Raw genomic sequence first — 16,327 nt, forward strand, 5'->3', positions numbered from 1 at the left:
CAGGGAGAAGGGGAAGGTCTGGAAGGGGAAGAGTCAGACTGGCAGACAGAAAACATCACACACTGCCCAGGCAGGAGCAGCACTGTCCTTAAGTACCTGCCATGATGTGCTAACCCAAAATCCGGATGGGAGAATGGGAAAGGAACAAGATGGGGTTCATCCTTGGGATCCCAGTCTAAACTGTCTGAAACTGGTGAAAATGAGCCATCACAATGTGCCACAGGGACCAGCAGCAACAGATGATTAATTACTGCAAAAAAACAAAACTGGGGAAGAGGAGGGAGAACTGGTGAAGTTGTTTCCCCATTATATTTCTGAACAGAAAGAACGTTTTAGCTCGCGCACAAATAGCTCCCTGGGAAGCACTCTCACTTCCTAATTGTTCATAAATTTACTGACAGGTGGTTACACAGTAGGTATAACACTGTGAGTTTCAGTTTTTATTGCTTTTCCTGTCTCAACATGAAAACTTGGAGAAAAAGGATGCACTGCGAGCAGTCGGGTGACTCCGCCTGTCAAAGGGTGCTCGGTGCCTGTATTTCATTTTTGCTGTTCCTTCCTGTAAAAGGATCCCACAGAGAGTGTTTTACTTGGGGAAGGCTATGAAAAGAGGGTGTTGAAGACCTCAAGCAAAGGGAAAAGGAAGATATTACTGAAATGGAGTGCCTGTAGAGAAAGTGAGGCCATGACATGCAGCTTGCTTAGCAAGGAGATTTAAACAAAAAAAATCACTTTGTTGACCAAACTGGAGCTTTTAGAAGTGCTTAATCCATTATCTCAATAAAATCAGCTCAGATGAGCCCCTCAGACTGGGCTGTCACAGAACAGTTCGATCAGAGATGATCATAATTGCTGCCAAGAAGCAACATGTTGTTAAAACTCTCGTCACCTCTTTGCCCCAGCCACTTCCCCTGTGGGAACATTGAGGTGCATTTGCACAGGGTTACTCTGTGTGTCCTTGCAGGTATCTCCTGTACCCTGAAAGCAATGAGTTGGAGAGAGGGAAAACATCAATTTCCATCTGCCAGCCAGGAGCTGGCTCTCAGGTGCACCATTTAAGGACCTCAGCCCCAAACAGAAGCTGTTCCAGGGAAGATCTTGTATTGCTGGTGCCTTCAGCAGACACATGGGGTCTGGAGGAGGGCCCTGTGCCACCCTGCTGTGCTTCTCATCAGTGAAGGAGATGGAAAGCACAGGCAAAATGTGAGCTTTCAGCATATTTGCCTCCTTTGTGCTGACTTTCTGTACGCTAATGAGACCTTGCACAGTGACACCTCTGACAGCCCCATCCTGCCTGTGCCGGGGAGGCTTGTGCAGAGCTGGAGATGCCTGGGGCTATAGGCACCTGGGGTGCTGGGAAGGAAGGCAGTGTCATCTGCAGGCATCCAACCCCTGCTAGGGTGGCAGTCCCTCTCCCTGCTGGTGACAGCATCACCTGTCACAGGACACAGCTGGACGCTGCAGCTGGAGAGGTAAGGTGATGCTGCATGAATGCTGCATCTCCCTAAAATAGGAGGTGTGTGAGAGGAGGTGGAAAATGAGGTGCCAGGGCAGAAGCACAGTGTGCTGTAGGTGTGGCAGTGTCCATGGAGGCTTCAGAGCTCCAAAGATGAGATTTCCCACTCTGCTGTCCCTATGGGGACCTGTCCCCCAAGTAGAGGTGGACAAGTGGCTGTTGCCTGGTTTGAAGACCCCATAGTTATCCATCTGTCATCTCCCTTATCAGCAATGTAGGAAGAGATCTCTTTTAATGGATTAGGAGCTAATGATGTGGAGGAGGGACATCAGTTGCATGTGTCAGCCACTGTGCTCATGCAGGCTCTCCGCTCCGAGGCGTGCAGCAGTAATGATCTGGCAGCTAAAAATAATCCGGGGCCACGGCGGCGAGTGGCTCCGGTAGGGACCGGTGACCGGGGATGAGTCAGCCTGCACACGGCCGTGTGCGTCAGCATCATGTGCAGCCCCTGATCACACCCCATCCCCGAGGTGCTGTTTATCCCCACACGGTTTAGCAGGGAAGAGGAGTCCCTGATGGCAGTGACCATCCCTCCTCACACTTGCTGTCTGGTGCCACATCCGAGCTTTCCCCTTGCTTTTGCCCCCTAGATGGGACAACAAGTGCAAAGCCATAATGGGTGCCCGGAGCAGATGGTAGGATGGAACATATTGGGGAGAGTCCCACAGATATCCTGAGTATTGCACGGAGCATCACAGGACGTGGCAACATCACCAAGGTGTGACCCCATGGCCAGCCTCACAGGGCCCAGTCTGGGATGTGAGGGGAGGGATGGCACCTCACAGTCCCCATGGATAGCCCCACAGGGCCCAGTCTGAGATGTGAGGGGAGGGATGGCACCTCACATTCCCCATGGATAGCCCCACAGGGCCCAGTCTGGGATGTGAGGGGAGGGATGGCACCTCACAGTCCCCATGGATAGCCCCACAGGGCCCAGTCTGGGATGTGAGGGGAGGGATGGCACCTCACAGTCCCCATGGATAGCCTCACAGGGCCCAGTCTGGGATGTGAGGGGAGGGATGGCACCTCACAGTCCCCATGGATAGCCCCACAGGGCCCAGTCTGGGATGTGAGGGGAGGGATGGCACCTCACAGTCCCCATGGATAGCCTCACAGGGCCCAGTCTGGGAGGTGAGGGAAGGGATGGCATCTCACAGTCCCCACAGATGGTGGCAGGCACTGGCACACGCCCCATAGGGAGTGTGGATCAGCACACCAGGCAGTGCAGGTCTCAAGTGGTAAAGGAAGGAGATAAATCATGGGCTTATTGTTATTGAATTTAGTGGCATCACTTTCACATTCAATTTCTCTCACCGGCTTTGTGAACAAACAAGAAATTACAGTGCAAATGTATTTTTTGGCTTACCAAACCTTATGCATTAACTTCCCTGTGATTAATATTACGTAGGGTTGACGAAACCCTCTGAGCACTGCTCGTCACTCCGGTGAGACCGTGCTGCTCATTGCTTCCTCAGGATTTATTCTTTATTCAATTTGCTTGTAGTTGTAGACTTCTGCAAGGAAGGGCTATGGATAAAAGGGGATACAGTTGGTGTTCTGCTGTATTTTTCTCACTTCAACTGTGTAGTGCAGAGGGAGGGAAATGTAGAGAACCGAAGGTAATTCAGGGAAAGGATGCCATCAGCAGGTAAAGGACTAGGAACAGCACCCACCATCATGCTGGAAGACTGCAAGGCATTAGTAGGGCTGCCTGAAATGGGAGGGGACCAAGAGGGAGATTTATGGGGCATGGGAGAGCCTTTGGACTCCACACCCAGCACTGATGGCAAGCTGTCACCACCCTGACACAAGGCAAGTTTTGTGGGATGTGCTTGTCAGGACAGCCATACCTTGGCCATCCCCATCTCATGGTATTGACAGATTGTGGCTGTAGGCTGGTTTTATCCTCACAGTCATGTTTGCCACCAAACTTGTCCTGCCTGCATCCCTGAGTGGCCCCAGTTTACACCTGTTCCTCCCATAGGACTAAATCCTCCCATGGCAAACCAGTGTGTCCTTGAAACACCATCCTTGACAGCCCAGTCAGTGGGATCTATAAAAATGTAATCAAGGTCCTTTGATGTCCTTCTCCAAGTCCTGGTAACCTCATAGGCAACGATTGCAGTCACGGGTATCGAACTGCCCGGTGGGGTCCCCGTGCTGTCCAAGGGTGTCCCTCCACTGCATGTCCCTGCCAGCTCACAGGGGCATTCCTGATTGCATTAGGGCAGGCAGTGGAAGCACGGCCGTGCTTCCCCTGGTGTCTGGATGTTCAGGAAATGCAGTTCCCCACTGTGAGACCTGCTGGCATGTCTGTGTCAGCATCCTTTGCTAAGGGAAGGGCTTTCAGGCTGATGTGTGTGGGTTTGTGTGGCTTGGGATTTTCTGAATGGGAGCACTGGGACTGTAGTGGTTATGGATAATGGTAATTTTTTCCAGAGGAATGAAAGTATTTCTGTGCCCAGGAGGGGGACAGGCTCACATCTGTGCCCAGAGCACCAGTTTCTGCATCTCATTTTGTACTTGTGGTTTGGGACTCAGGGGACTGGAAAAGGATCTCAGCCTTGAACTGAAGGTGGCTGAGAGGGCGAGGATAGAACAATAACCATGATTTTGCTGATGCTGTGCATCACACAACATCACTCTAGTCCAGCATCTGCAGGCAAAAGCACACAAAGAAGAGACAGGCTGCCATCTGGAGCAGGGGTGGCATCCCAAGGTCTCAGCATCCACTAATGAGTGTGATGTCATCTCAGACCAAAATTGCTCACGAGGAGGGCTGGTGTGCAGGCTTAGGAGATGATGAAAAATGCCCAGTTGTGGGAAGCCTTGTCCTGGATGTTCTTGTAATTTTCAGATGTTTCTGGTACCAGTTTGAGGTCCTGTTACTGGAGGGGAGAGGTGCAAGGATGCTGGTAATATGGATTAGTGTCATCTTGTCTGAGTGAGGAAGGGCCATTTGCAGCCATCCTGGAGCTCATTGTGGCTGCGTTGTCGGAGTTGGCTGGTTCTGCTCCCAGCGTTAACTACGTTTTCCAGCAGTTGCCGGCACACACTTTTCATTTTTGGATTGCTGCTTTCCCCTGAAGGACTCAGACAATCTCCCTCTGCTATAACAGACTGTACTTCTATATTAATGTGTCAAGTTGCTGGGAAATTTACTGCTTTGCAGAACCCATAGGGCTGCAGAGCCTGCACCGCATCTTTGCCATGGCTCATCCTGCAGTGCTGCCTCTCCTGCGCCAGGAGAGAGGAGAACCTCCCTGGGATGTGAGAAAAGCTTCCCTGGGGTGCAAGAAGAGCCAGACAGCCCCACTTTCCCTTTCAGGCAGTACTAGTGTTGGCCACAGTGGTTTTCACTGGGATTATCCTGGAATCCCAGCACTGTGGGAGAGCCCTGGGTGCAAGGGTTGGGCATCTGATGCCATTTGACCAGCATGTTGTGTCATTTCTGGCACTTTCTGGCATTGTAGATATGGTGTTTCATTTGGGGAGGGTTGTTAAATATGGCCTCATTTACTCCCTGGGGTGCAGACCCTTTAGGGGTTTGAGTCCAACAGCCCAGAGGACCAGGAAGCATCGGCAAGCGAGGTTTAATTGCTTTTTGCCATGGCCAGGGATATTTATGGGTACGGAGATTGCCAAGTTATTTATTAGATGGAGTATCTAGGGATAGAGTAATATAAATCACCCCGGCTGGTATTGAAGGAGCAGACGCTCAGTAATTTAAACAGCTTTAATAAATATGCTAAAATATGAGCCTTGTCTCAGGCCATAACAAGAGCTGGTTATCCGGGTCTCGGACATGGAGTAGGGGGGCTGGCACAGTGAGTGGACCCCTCCACACCCCAGATCCATGGTTGGCTCCAGTCCAAGATGCTGGTTTGGAGACATGGCATTGCTGACTGGACAGGGCAATGGAGTGGACACCAATGTCACACGATGGGACAGGGCTCAAGGCTGTGCCTGGCAAGCTGGCGTGTTGATGGTGTCTTTGGTGGCCTTTATGTCTTGCAGTGCCCCCCCAGATTGTCAACATCTCGTCGGACATCACCGTGAACGAGGGCAGCAGCGTGACCCTCATGTGCCTGGCCTTTGGGAGACCGGAGCCCACCGTCACGTGGCGGCACCTCTCCGGGAAAGGTGAGCCCTTCCTTGGTGGATGAATTTCCTGGGTCTCAGGAGGGGACATCCTGGCCTCTATGGGATGCATGGTTGTCCCCATAGAAGTGATCAGGGTGGTGACTGACAGTCAGAGGTGCTGATATTTTGGTGTGGCCTGGGATGGGGCTGAGGGTGTTTGTCAGGTGCTTGCTGGATGAAGGGAATGCCGGATGCCGAGGGAGAGGGTGTCGGGACAGGGGCACAGGGAAGTTCCAGGTGTTTGTTCCATGAGTGATGGTGCCACACGTTCAGTACATCCCCCAGGGCAGACCTTTGTGAGTGAGGACGAGTACCTGGAGATCACAGGCATCACACGGGAGCAGTCCGGGGAGTACGAATGCAGCGCCGTCAACGACGTGGCCGTCCCGGACGTGCGGAAAGTCAAAGTTACTGTCAACTGTGAGTGCAGGGCACAGGAGAATGCTGGGGGGTGGGTGCACATGGGCCAGTGTGACACAGCACTGTGTCTCCACAGACCCACCCTACATCTCCAACGCCAAGAACACGGGCGCCTCGGTGGGCCAGAAGGGCATCCTGCAGTGCGAGGCTTCGGCCGTCCCCGTGGCAGAGTTTCAGTGGTTCAAGGAGGACACCAGGTGAGGGGCTGCAGAGGGTGGTGGAGGATGGGGCAGCCACAGCCTTGGGGTGACAAGGATTTATAAGGGGTGACAGTGCTTGGAAAAAGGCTGGGATCAACTCATTTTGGTGGGTTCTCAACTAAGGGCTGAGGAAATTCCAGAGTTGTTTCTCCCAGGGATGATGGCAGTGGGACACATGGGTCAGGCTGGATTATGGGATGGAGAGTGGGAGGGAGTGTCTTCAAAACTGGGATGCGCAAATCCAGTGGGGAAACATGTGGGTGTATAGTGATGTTGGCTGGTGGGAAGCAAAGGGGTGCCCAGGGAGGGGCAGGATCCATCCTGGAGCCCCAGCCCCGTTCTCCCAGCAGCGCTATCCGCGTTTCTCTGCAGGTTAGCAAACGGGCTGGAGGGAGTGCGGATCGAGAGCAAGGGCCGCCTGTCCACGCTGACCTTCTTCAACGTCTCGGAGAAGGACTATGGCAACTACACGTGCGTGGCCATGAACAAGCTGGGCAACACCAATGCCAGCATCATCCTCTATGGTAGGTGCCTGTTCTTTGCAGTACAGTGAGGTGGCAAGGAGGAGTAAGAGAAGGAGAGTGAAAAGGAGGCATTTGGAGAGGAGGAGAATGAAGAAGAGGAGAGGAGGAGGAGGATGAAGAGGAGGAGAGGAGGAGGAGGATGAAGAGGAGTTTGAAGAGCTTGATGAGGAGGAGGAGGATGAAGAGAAGACGCCAGTGGTGTAGCAGTGGAGCAGAGCTGGCTGTGTTTGGTGTTCCTGGTCCATCGAGGTGCCAAAGAGCACAACGACAAGCAGTGAGGGCCTGCCAGAGGATGCTCAGAGGATGAGATCTGTATCAGCCTGACACTGACAGCACAGTTGGCCAACAGCTGAGCCCTGGTGTCGCTGGAGCACAGGGGTGAGGAGGGAGCCTGGCACAGGTGAGAACACGCTCTGGGTGCATGGTGTGGGGCTTCTCCCATGTTTGCTACTGGCAGTACTGCCAGCAGTGATTGTTGTACTGGCAATATCAGGATGGATGACATCAGCCTGTGTGATTCAGGTGGCCGGGGCAGGAAGGTGTTTGAGGAATGCTGTCATCAAGGACAGCTGTCATTGAGGAAGGTGGCGTGTACCTGTGGCATGTCCCCTTGGCACTGTGACAATCTCAGAGGGCTGTCACGATCCAAGGGTGGACATCAGGAGCCTGCCTTCCCCCAGCAGGCTCCAGCAGGAGGGAGACGATGGAAGTCAGGTGGCAGGCTCAAGGAGATGTTGAGAGGGAGAAGAGTTTCCACACCAGCTTGGACTTTGGCAAAATCGGGGTGGACAGGGGGAACAAAGCTTTGTACTGAGGTGGGGCCTGGGGGTGCTTGGTGATTTGAGGTGGTGGGAGGGGCACATCTTTGGCTTTGGTTGTGGGGCTGGCTGGCCCGTCCAGGTGTTTTCCAGGTGTTTTTCCTGCCTGATTTCTTCTCTTTGGGTCAAAGCCCTGGGTTGTGTTCCTTCTCCACTCTTCTGGTCTGTTCTCTTGTGTTTTAGCATTTTGGTGAAAATTTTTTCCCAATATCCAGTGTAATGCAATATGGTATTATAGACTACATATAATGTAATGGAATTCAAATAAAATGTAGTATAGATTAATAATAATAATATATCAATAATAAAAATATATTACATAGATGTGAAAACAAGTATTATTCATATATTATATTTAGTAATAGTATCTTGTTGGCATGTATTATTATATATAAGCATATTGCTCTTTATTATATATTATGTATTATATTCATAGTATATAAATCATAGAATATCTAGTATACATTATTAGTTTTCATATAGTACAATATATAATTTACAATATATATGAGGTATTTTATACATATAAGGTTTAGAGGTTTAGGAGTTTCAGTGGCAGTGCTGAATTGATGGCTGGATTTGATGTTCTTAAAGGTCTCTTCCAACCTTGATAATTCTATGACTCTGTATAGTAAATATTGTATTTATGATATTTAGCACATAAATAAGTACATTACATTTCCAATCCAGTTTTCCCAATATCCATTTTTTTTTTCTGTTTCCCTGTTCTGCTGTCACTCTTACACTTACTCTTTCTCTGATGTGAGACAAAATAACATCACCTAAGTCTCTTTTTTTTTTCCATGGCTTGAAACCAGACTAAAGAAAAACTGTAGTGCAGCTAACTCCCTCTAATCAGAAGAGGACTAGATTAGGGATTTTTGGTTTTGTTCCAAGCTATCTTGTGGCTATCTTTTATAGGACAGCATCTGTTTTCAGACATTTTTCCTTCTCTCAGCAGTTAGTGTTGCTCTTTACACACTCCTCCCGTGATAACACAGCAATTCTCTCACACCGCTTATTAATTGATGCCAACATGCAGAGAAAACAAAATTTCACCTTGTTTTAATAAATTAATCCCCCAAACACCTCCAGCAGGCTGAAGTGAAGTACATTAGAGGTGATTCCATAGATGGCAAAACAGGGACATTAAAAATCATCCATAAATTGAGAGGTAGGAGCTCAATCCTGTGGCTGAGTTAAACTTTCCCTGCCTTGTAACAACTCCTGTTGGTGTTGCTCTGTTCAGTGAAATACTAATATTCCTTTAATCCTTGTTTTATATAAAGAAGATTAGGAAAATATTTGCTAGTGAGACAGCAAGAAAAAAACCTTAGGAAAGAAAAGTTAAAACTTAAAATGTTCCATTTGTTTTCATGTGGGTATTTACCTGTACCAACACTGAAGCTTAAATTTGTCTTTGAAAGGATATTGGCACATCCTTTGGATATTGCTGTGAACTCTCAGGATACCTAAAGCTATTTTAATTTTGTAACTTTTAATGGAGAAAAAGGCAAACATTCACATTCTATTTTCCCCCATCTTTCAAGTGTATATTGAGTGAAATACTCTGGAGCAGAGAGGAGCAGGCCACAGAGGGAGCTCAAAAAGGAATTTAAGCAGGTGGGATTCCATCCCTCCTCGAGGATTGCGCTTTTTTTTTTCATTTTGCGAACATGTTGTGAAATTCAACAGCTTGTCAGTCAAAACTGCAGCTTCTTGGAAACACAGGGGAGAGTGGAAAAGATGGGTTCTGTGGAGAGCTTCTATTTGTGTATGTGTGTGGTGTTTCTTGGACAGTCTCTACCAGCCTTTGCCCAAGGGGAGGGGAGCACAAGTGGTTGGAAATCTGCTAATTCTTTTATTTAAAAATGTCATGTCGGGGCTCACTTTTTGATGAGCGTGTTGCATTTTTTTACTTGCTATTTATAGATGGAGATAGGAGAAAAAAAATCACCCAAACCTGGATCTTTACATCTCTTTCAAGTGCATTGTGTCCCTCAGCCACCAAAGGGAATTGGCCCAAGTTCCCATCCCAAACTGCGGGCTCTGAGACCTTTTATTTGAAAATGGGACCTTTCCATTGAAGAGCTATTGGAATAAAGAGAGATGTAGATGTTTTATAAAAGATGCCATCTGCATTTTTCCAATGTTCAGGGTCTCATTTCTAGTATGTAATCTCCGTGATTGATGATTGGGTGAGTTAACTGAATATATGCTAAAATACCAAGTGTTAGATGTGATTTAAACCAATTATTCTATGGAGAGATAAAATCTTTTCATGCTTTATTGTGCACTCTCTTAAGAATCAGCGGCTTCAGACTAAATACATAAAAGCAAGGGAAAGCAATTATGTCTTTAAGAATAAGAGCTCTGATTCAATATTTAAAGACTGCTTGACTTAAAACACTTAAAACAAGTCATAGAATCACAGAATGATTTGGAAGGGACCTTAAAGCTCATCCAGTTCCACCCCCTGCTGTAGGAAGGGACACCTTCCACTATCCCAGCTTGTTCCAAACCCCATCCAACCTGGCCTTGGGCATTTCCAGGGATCCAGGGGCAGCCACAGCTTTTCTGGGCACCTGTGCCAGAGCCTCACTACAAATATTTGAATTTTGCAAAAAGAGAATCAATGCAAAACATATGCAAAAAAAAAAAAAAAAAAAAAAAAAAAAAAAGAAAGTAAGAAATAGCATCTTTGCCCTGTTTACCTATTGCTGTAGAGTGTCTGTGATTGCAGTGATTTTCTGTGTTTATTTGTGCACACAAACCAGCAATCTGACAAACCTAGGCGATATTATGAGTGGAAATTAGTAAGGAGAGGAGAAGGAGAGTGTTCAGGGAGTATAAATCTGAACCAGGTCCTTTATACAGAAGAAAAAGTAACTATCCCCACATCTATTTTTGTGCATTACAGGAACTTTGAAGGGCAGGTGAATCTGTCCAAATGTTCTTTTGTGGCTTCCACCAGCACTGCTTTTTGGGTCAGGGGAGCAGCTCACACCTCATTTCATCGTTCTTCAAGTTGTCACCTGCCATTATTAATACCCCACAAAAACTCTGAAATATGTAAGCTCCAAAGTTGCTGCCAAAGAGTCTGGGGAGCTGCAATCGCCAGCTTTATTTTGTTTCAGGAACTGGTGGTCACACACTGCTGTGCCATGGTGCTACAGCCAGCCCAGCTGGAAGTAGGGGAGAGGACAGAACACTGTTGGGTGGGGAATTAAAAAGGTCTCTCTGGTCAACAATAAACTGTTTTTTTTCCTATTAATTGAGTGGATTATGCTATGTGGATGTTCTGGGTGGGATCAGGGCATATGTCCATCAGGTGGTGGGGGCTGGCTGTGCTGGTACCTGGGGCCTCATGACTCTGGGCTGAGCCATTCTCTCCCCCAGCATCTTCAGCTTCAAACACACCTCAGGAGATGGCAGCTCTCCTCTGGAGCCAGGCTGGGAGAGCTGGGAGCGTTCACCTGCAGGGGAGAAAGCTCTGGGGAGACTTCAGAGTCCCTTCCAATGCCTTAAGGGTCTCCAAGAGAGCTGGAAAGGACTAACTCTTGGGGTAAATTGGGGTTAATTGGTCAACTAATTAGCATTTGGGGTTTCCTGGGACAAACTCACTTTCTGTAGAGTACTTCATGATTACTGTGGATCATTGGGTTACTTTGGCTCAATCAATTAACATTTGGGGTTACTGTAGATCATTTGGGTTACTAGAGGTCAAACTTCTTCTGGGCAGAGCACTTAGAGGCTATTTGATGTCATATTTGGGGTTACTAGGGGTCATTTGGAGGCTACTTGAGATCAACCGAGTCATATTTGGGGTTATTGCAGGTCATTTGGGTTACTTTAGGTCATTTGGGTTACTAGAGGTCAAACTTATTCTGTACAGAGCACCTAGAGGTTATTTGAGGTCATTATTTGAGGACAACCAGGTCATATTTGGGGTTACTGCAGGTCATTGGAAGTTACTTGAGGTCATTGAGGGGTTACTTGAGGTCAAACAGTTAACATTTGGGGTTACTATAGATCATTTGAGTTACTAGGGGTCAAACTTCTTCTGGGCAGAGCACTTAGAGGTTATTTGAGGTCAACCAGTTCATATTTGGGGTTGTTAGATGTCATTGGGGGTTACTTGAGGTCAACCAGGTCATATTTGGGGTTACTGCAGGTCATTTGGGTTACTTTAGGTCACTGGGGTTACTAGAGGTCAAACTTCTTCTGGGCAGAGCACTTAGAGGTTATTTGAGGTCATTATTTGAGGTCAACCAGGTCATATTTGGGGTTACTACAGGTCATTGAGGTTACTAGAGGTCATTGTCAGGTTATTTGAGGTCAAACAGTTAACATTTGGGGTTACTACAGGTCTTTGGGGTTACTAGATGTCAAACTCACTCTCTATAGAGCACTTTGGGGTTACTTTAGGTCATTGGGGTCACTTGAGATCAGCCAATTAACATGGGATGATTTGAGGTCACGTTCCATCTCTGGGGGCCATGCTGGGCTTCACTGAGTTCAACCATTTCTCTTGAGTATTTAAGGTCACCAACTCCAGCAGTGGCACCAGAGCTGGAACCTGAGTTTGTGTTCCTGTCATGACTCCTTCTGTTCCATTCCACACCAAGGACCTCTGTGTGCCAGTGCTGTGTCCTGCCTGCCTGCCATGGTGACTTTGAGTTCCCTTGTCACCATGAGTTGCTCATGACAGGCTCCCTGGCTCTTCCCTCTGTCCCTGGCTGTGCCTCCAAATTCCATCCTGCCCATGTCCTGTGAGCACTTGCATTCAGTGTTATTGGGAGAAGATGTAGATCCCAAGGATCTGGAGCAGAGTGAAGCTCTCCAGCTCCATCTCTTCTGGCTGGATCTCTGTGCCTCTGTCCATACCGACCTTACCTTCTGCATCTGAGATCTGGTGAGATATTTCAAAGACACCAACTCAGCTTGAAACCTTAAACCAGGCTTTATTAGACAATCATTAACATGACACAGCACCCAGGGTTAGGCTTTAATCATCATCAACACACAAGTAAATAATTAGTCTTGGCCTAAATTAGCTGTGAATCTCAAATGGGAGCACTTTTATGGGAGGCAGAGGTTGTGCCATGGTACCATGGTTTGGGCAGCTTTGGAGGTGAGGGAGGAAAGCTTCCTTCATGTCTTGGTGAATGAAGCCAGAGCTGAAGTGGGATATCTTATTTTTCCTTAGTATTTATCAGTGTTTTCTTCTTCATCTTTCTGTGAAGGGATGAGAGAAAACTCCCTCTTTTTCACAGAGTTGTTTTGTTTTGTAGGGTTTTTCCCAGCACATTCCCTGTTATCCTGTGGGGTTACTTTACCTTCACCTATTATCTTCTCTACATACTATACATGTGGGTTTTTCTTCCTCTTCCACACTGTTATTTCCTCTTGGTCGCTATATTTCACATGTGCAGTTTTCTTCCTGTGTTTGGTACTCACTCTGTTTTCTCTTAACTATTTCATTAAAGCCAATTGCTGACTTTGCCATTAGATGCTATAAATAATCCATATATTGCACTATGCCATAAAATGCTTACCTACAGCCACTGCTCACATTACCATAGTGTTCCAGGGGCTGTGTTTGTGGCAAGTCTTAGATCTTGCTCAACTTGTGTCTCCTTTTTGAGTGCAAGAAGCCACCACTTTTTCTTCCTTGCTCTGTGCTGGATGACTATTCAGTCACAGGGGTGAACATCTCTGTTGCATCTTTTTAAAATCATTTGAGTTGGAAGGGACCTTTAAAGGTCATTTAGTCTAACCCCCCTTCAATGAGCAGGGACAGGCCTGCAGGTACCTGAGGGAAAATATCAGGAAAAATCTCATCCTGGGGAGGTTGCCAAGACTTACTCTATGATGTCTTTGTTCTCAGACATGAGTCACTGGACAGGCTTCCCCCCAGCAGGTCCCCCAGACTTTCTTCAGTTATTTCTGTCCTCAAACAATAAGTATTGGACAGACTTTCACCCATTAGCTGCTGTTGCAGACTATGAGAAGCAGAGAGGAATGGCTGTCTTTTCCTGAGCCCTCTAGGAAAAAGAGGCTCCAGCAGCACCCTGAGCATGGGCACATTCCCTTCCCATTTCTCCTGAGTCCTGAAAATTAAAAGCAGCAAGAGACACTCTAAATTCTTCATCTCCAGGTGTCTGTATCTCACCTGGACAAGGGTGAATGCAGCAACAAACTGGGAGTGAGGAGGAAGGCATAGGATTTCTTTCCTGGACATAAAGAAGGGAGGGAAAGAAAGGAAGAGCTATTTTTGGTGCATGTGAAGGGATTCCCTAGCTCTGTAGACATTTGTGCTATTCCCATGGCTCCCACTGGAGCTGAGAGTTCCTCCAACACAGGCTAAGAAAACCCATTCACCATTGACCTCCTGATTCCTTCTGACCTTTGTATTCAAGATCTTAGGAGAGAAACCAAACACCAACTTTGCCATCTATGCTCAAATCAAGGTCTGAAAAAATCTAAGGTTGCCTCATGGAGAAGGAAGGAAATAGCCAGGAAAGAAAGAAGATAGCCAGAAAAGTGGAGACAAAATAAATGAAGAGGGGAAAAAAAAAACTAAAAGCAAGCAGTAATTAATAACTGCAATAATAAATAAGCTGAGTAGGTGCAGCCAGCTGTGCACTCACACCTCAATGCCCAGGCATTGGGGTTTGAGCAAAACAGAGCTAAAACATTTGCTGGGATGACAGGGCTAGGGAGTCTCAGTTGAGTTCTCTCCCTGTCCCAGTGGGAGCTGTCCTTTTCTCTTAGAGAGTGGCAGTTCAGAGAACACACAGGAGTCACAGGCAGCCTGTGATGAAATGAGCCATCTGCCCTGATTTCCTGATCGTATCTAATTACTACTTTATTTTCTCCCTGTATCTTTATTCTTGTTTCTTCTGTAGAGTATCTTTACAATCTTTACAAGGCCAGGCTGTCTGATACCAGAATGCATTCTTCCACAGAAAAGAATAAAGAATAAATTTAAGAGAAAATATCTTTTTCTTGTAATGACCCAGCATTTTTAGCTTTATTTCCTCTCTGTATTAGGTGACTTATCTATCTGGGAACTCTCCAACTCAACCACAATGCAATTGCTTTAGGATAGATTATGAAATTTCTAAAAGTGTCATTAAATCAAAGCCAATAACCGGTGCAGAACTGTGAACTAGAAAATAGTGATAAGAATTAGTCACACATTAAAATCCACATCTACAGAGATGCTAGAGAGAGGCACCAATTTAGCACTGTTTGGGCAGATGTAAATACATAAAAGTTTAAGGCTAATCAGCATTTAGTATTAAATCTGTAGAAATTTTCACTATTTTTGTAGCTTTGGATGATATGCTGAGCTGCTGCCATTGGTTTGAGGGTCAAAACCAAAGAAGAGGGAGCAGTAACAGGTCTGAGGGAAACCAAGCTAAGAAGCCTTTTCCATTCTACCTGCCCCTAACAAATGTGGGCTTCCACCTGTCATACCACAAGGTCTATTCAGCAAGGAAATGTCTGATTATAGCATAGCAGCTCTACCCCTCCTGGATGATCATGTGCTCTTACAATCAATTTTGTTTGAGCATGGGCATGACACAGCTTCTTGCTCATCACTCAATCTTCCCATCATTTCCTTCACCTTCTGGCAGTGCTTGGATTTAACATCTCAGAGTCTCCTTAGCCTCTTCCTGAATTAAGATAAATGTTCACAAAAATCAGTAGATAAAAAGACAAGGAGTAACACCATCCTGAGGAAATTATTGTAACTGGATATGATTTCATAGAATCACAGGATGATTTGGGTTGGAAGGGGCTACAGGAAAGCCGAGGAAGCACTTTTGATAAGGGCATGGCTAAAAGGGAATGGATTTGAACTGAAAGAGGGTAAGTTTAGATCAGATACTGGGAAAAAAAAAAAAATCCCTTTGAGACTGGTGAGGCCCTGGCACAGGTTTCCCAGAGAAGCTGGGACTGCTCCATCCCTGGAAGTGTCCAAGGACAGGTTGGATGGGTTAATGGAAGGTGTCTCAGCCCATGGCAGTGGATAGAACAAGATGGTTTTTAAGATCCCTTCCAACCCTTCCATTCTGGGATTCTATGATGTGACTGCAGGCCTGAGAGCACATTCACAAATGCATAGGAATCCCATTAACTCCACACTTCATCCATGCCCCGAGTTTTGATGCTATGACAGCTGAAAACTTGTTTCTCTATTTCTTCCATTTCAGAACACCAGTACTGGGACTCAGACCTGTGACTTCCTCAAATTCCTCTCCATGGCCACAGGGATTGTGGACAGACCCACGGCCCTGTGGCAGTGTGTGGTGGCTGCTTCTGCTTCCCTCACTCTGCCCAGCTGCCTCATCCTATCCTGACTGCCCCCCTGTGTGCCCTGCAGCCCAAATAACAGCCCTAACACTAAAAAAAAAAGCAATAAATCTCCACTCTAGTGGTGTACCCAGATGACCAGTCTCATCCCTGCCTGACCTGCCAGCCAAGGACCCCAGAGTGACCACAAAATGCTCCTGCATACCTGAGAATCCACATCTGGACAATGGCATTTCCTGAGCTGATGATCCTTTGTTACCAGACACAAGTTGTGCTGCTCAGGAGCACCGAGGTTTCTGGTTTTAGTGACTCTCACATGGTTGTTGGCATCAGGACTCTACAAAGAGGACAACTTCCAAGCATGATGGGGCTGGGCTGACA

At 47.1% G+C, this 16,327-nt stretch overlaps 1 protein-coding gene across 14 annotated transcripts in view; it reads left to right on the top strand.

The window, feature by feature from the left end:
- The window catches only part of OPCML (opioid binding protein/cell adhesion molecule like), a 337,395-nt gene that overhangs the window by 316,303 nt on the left and 4,765 nt on the right, over window positions 1-16,327 (top strand). For 7 of the 14 annotated variants that reach the window (XR_013776830.1, XM_079326629.1, XM_079326628.1 and 4 more), the window contains 4 exons: window positions 5,534-5,659; window positions 5,933-6,079; window positions 6,156-6,276; window positions 6,652-6,803. Coding sequence is in view for 10 of the 14 variants with exons in the window: in XM_079326629.1 (XP_079182755.1) it covers window positions 5,534-5,659; window positions 5,933-6,079; window positions 6,156-6,276; window positions 6,652-6,803 (546 nt within the window). In the remaining 4 variants the exon portion in view is untranslated. Of the gene's footprint in view, window positions 1-5,533; window positions 5,660-5,932; window positions 6,080-6,155; window positions 6,277-6,651; window positions 6,804-7,052; window positions 7,233-9,171; window positions 9,188-10,541; window positions 10,797-16,327 lie in introns of those variants that run through there. The other 7 variants (XR_013776827.1, XM_079326630.1, XM_079326625.1 and 4 more) reach the window with 4 other exon arrangements.

The sequence above is a fragment of the Erithacus rubecula genome (genome assembly GCF_903797595.1).
Source record: "Erithacus rubecula genome assembly, chromosome: 25".
In the NCBI taxonomy this organism is placed as follows: Eukaryota; Metazoa; Chordata; class Aves; order Passeriformes; family Muscicapidae; genus Erithacus; species Erithacus rubecula.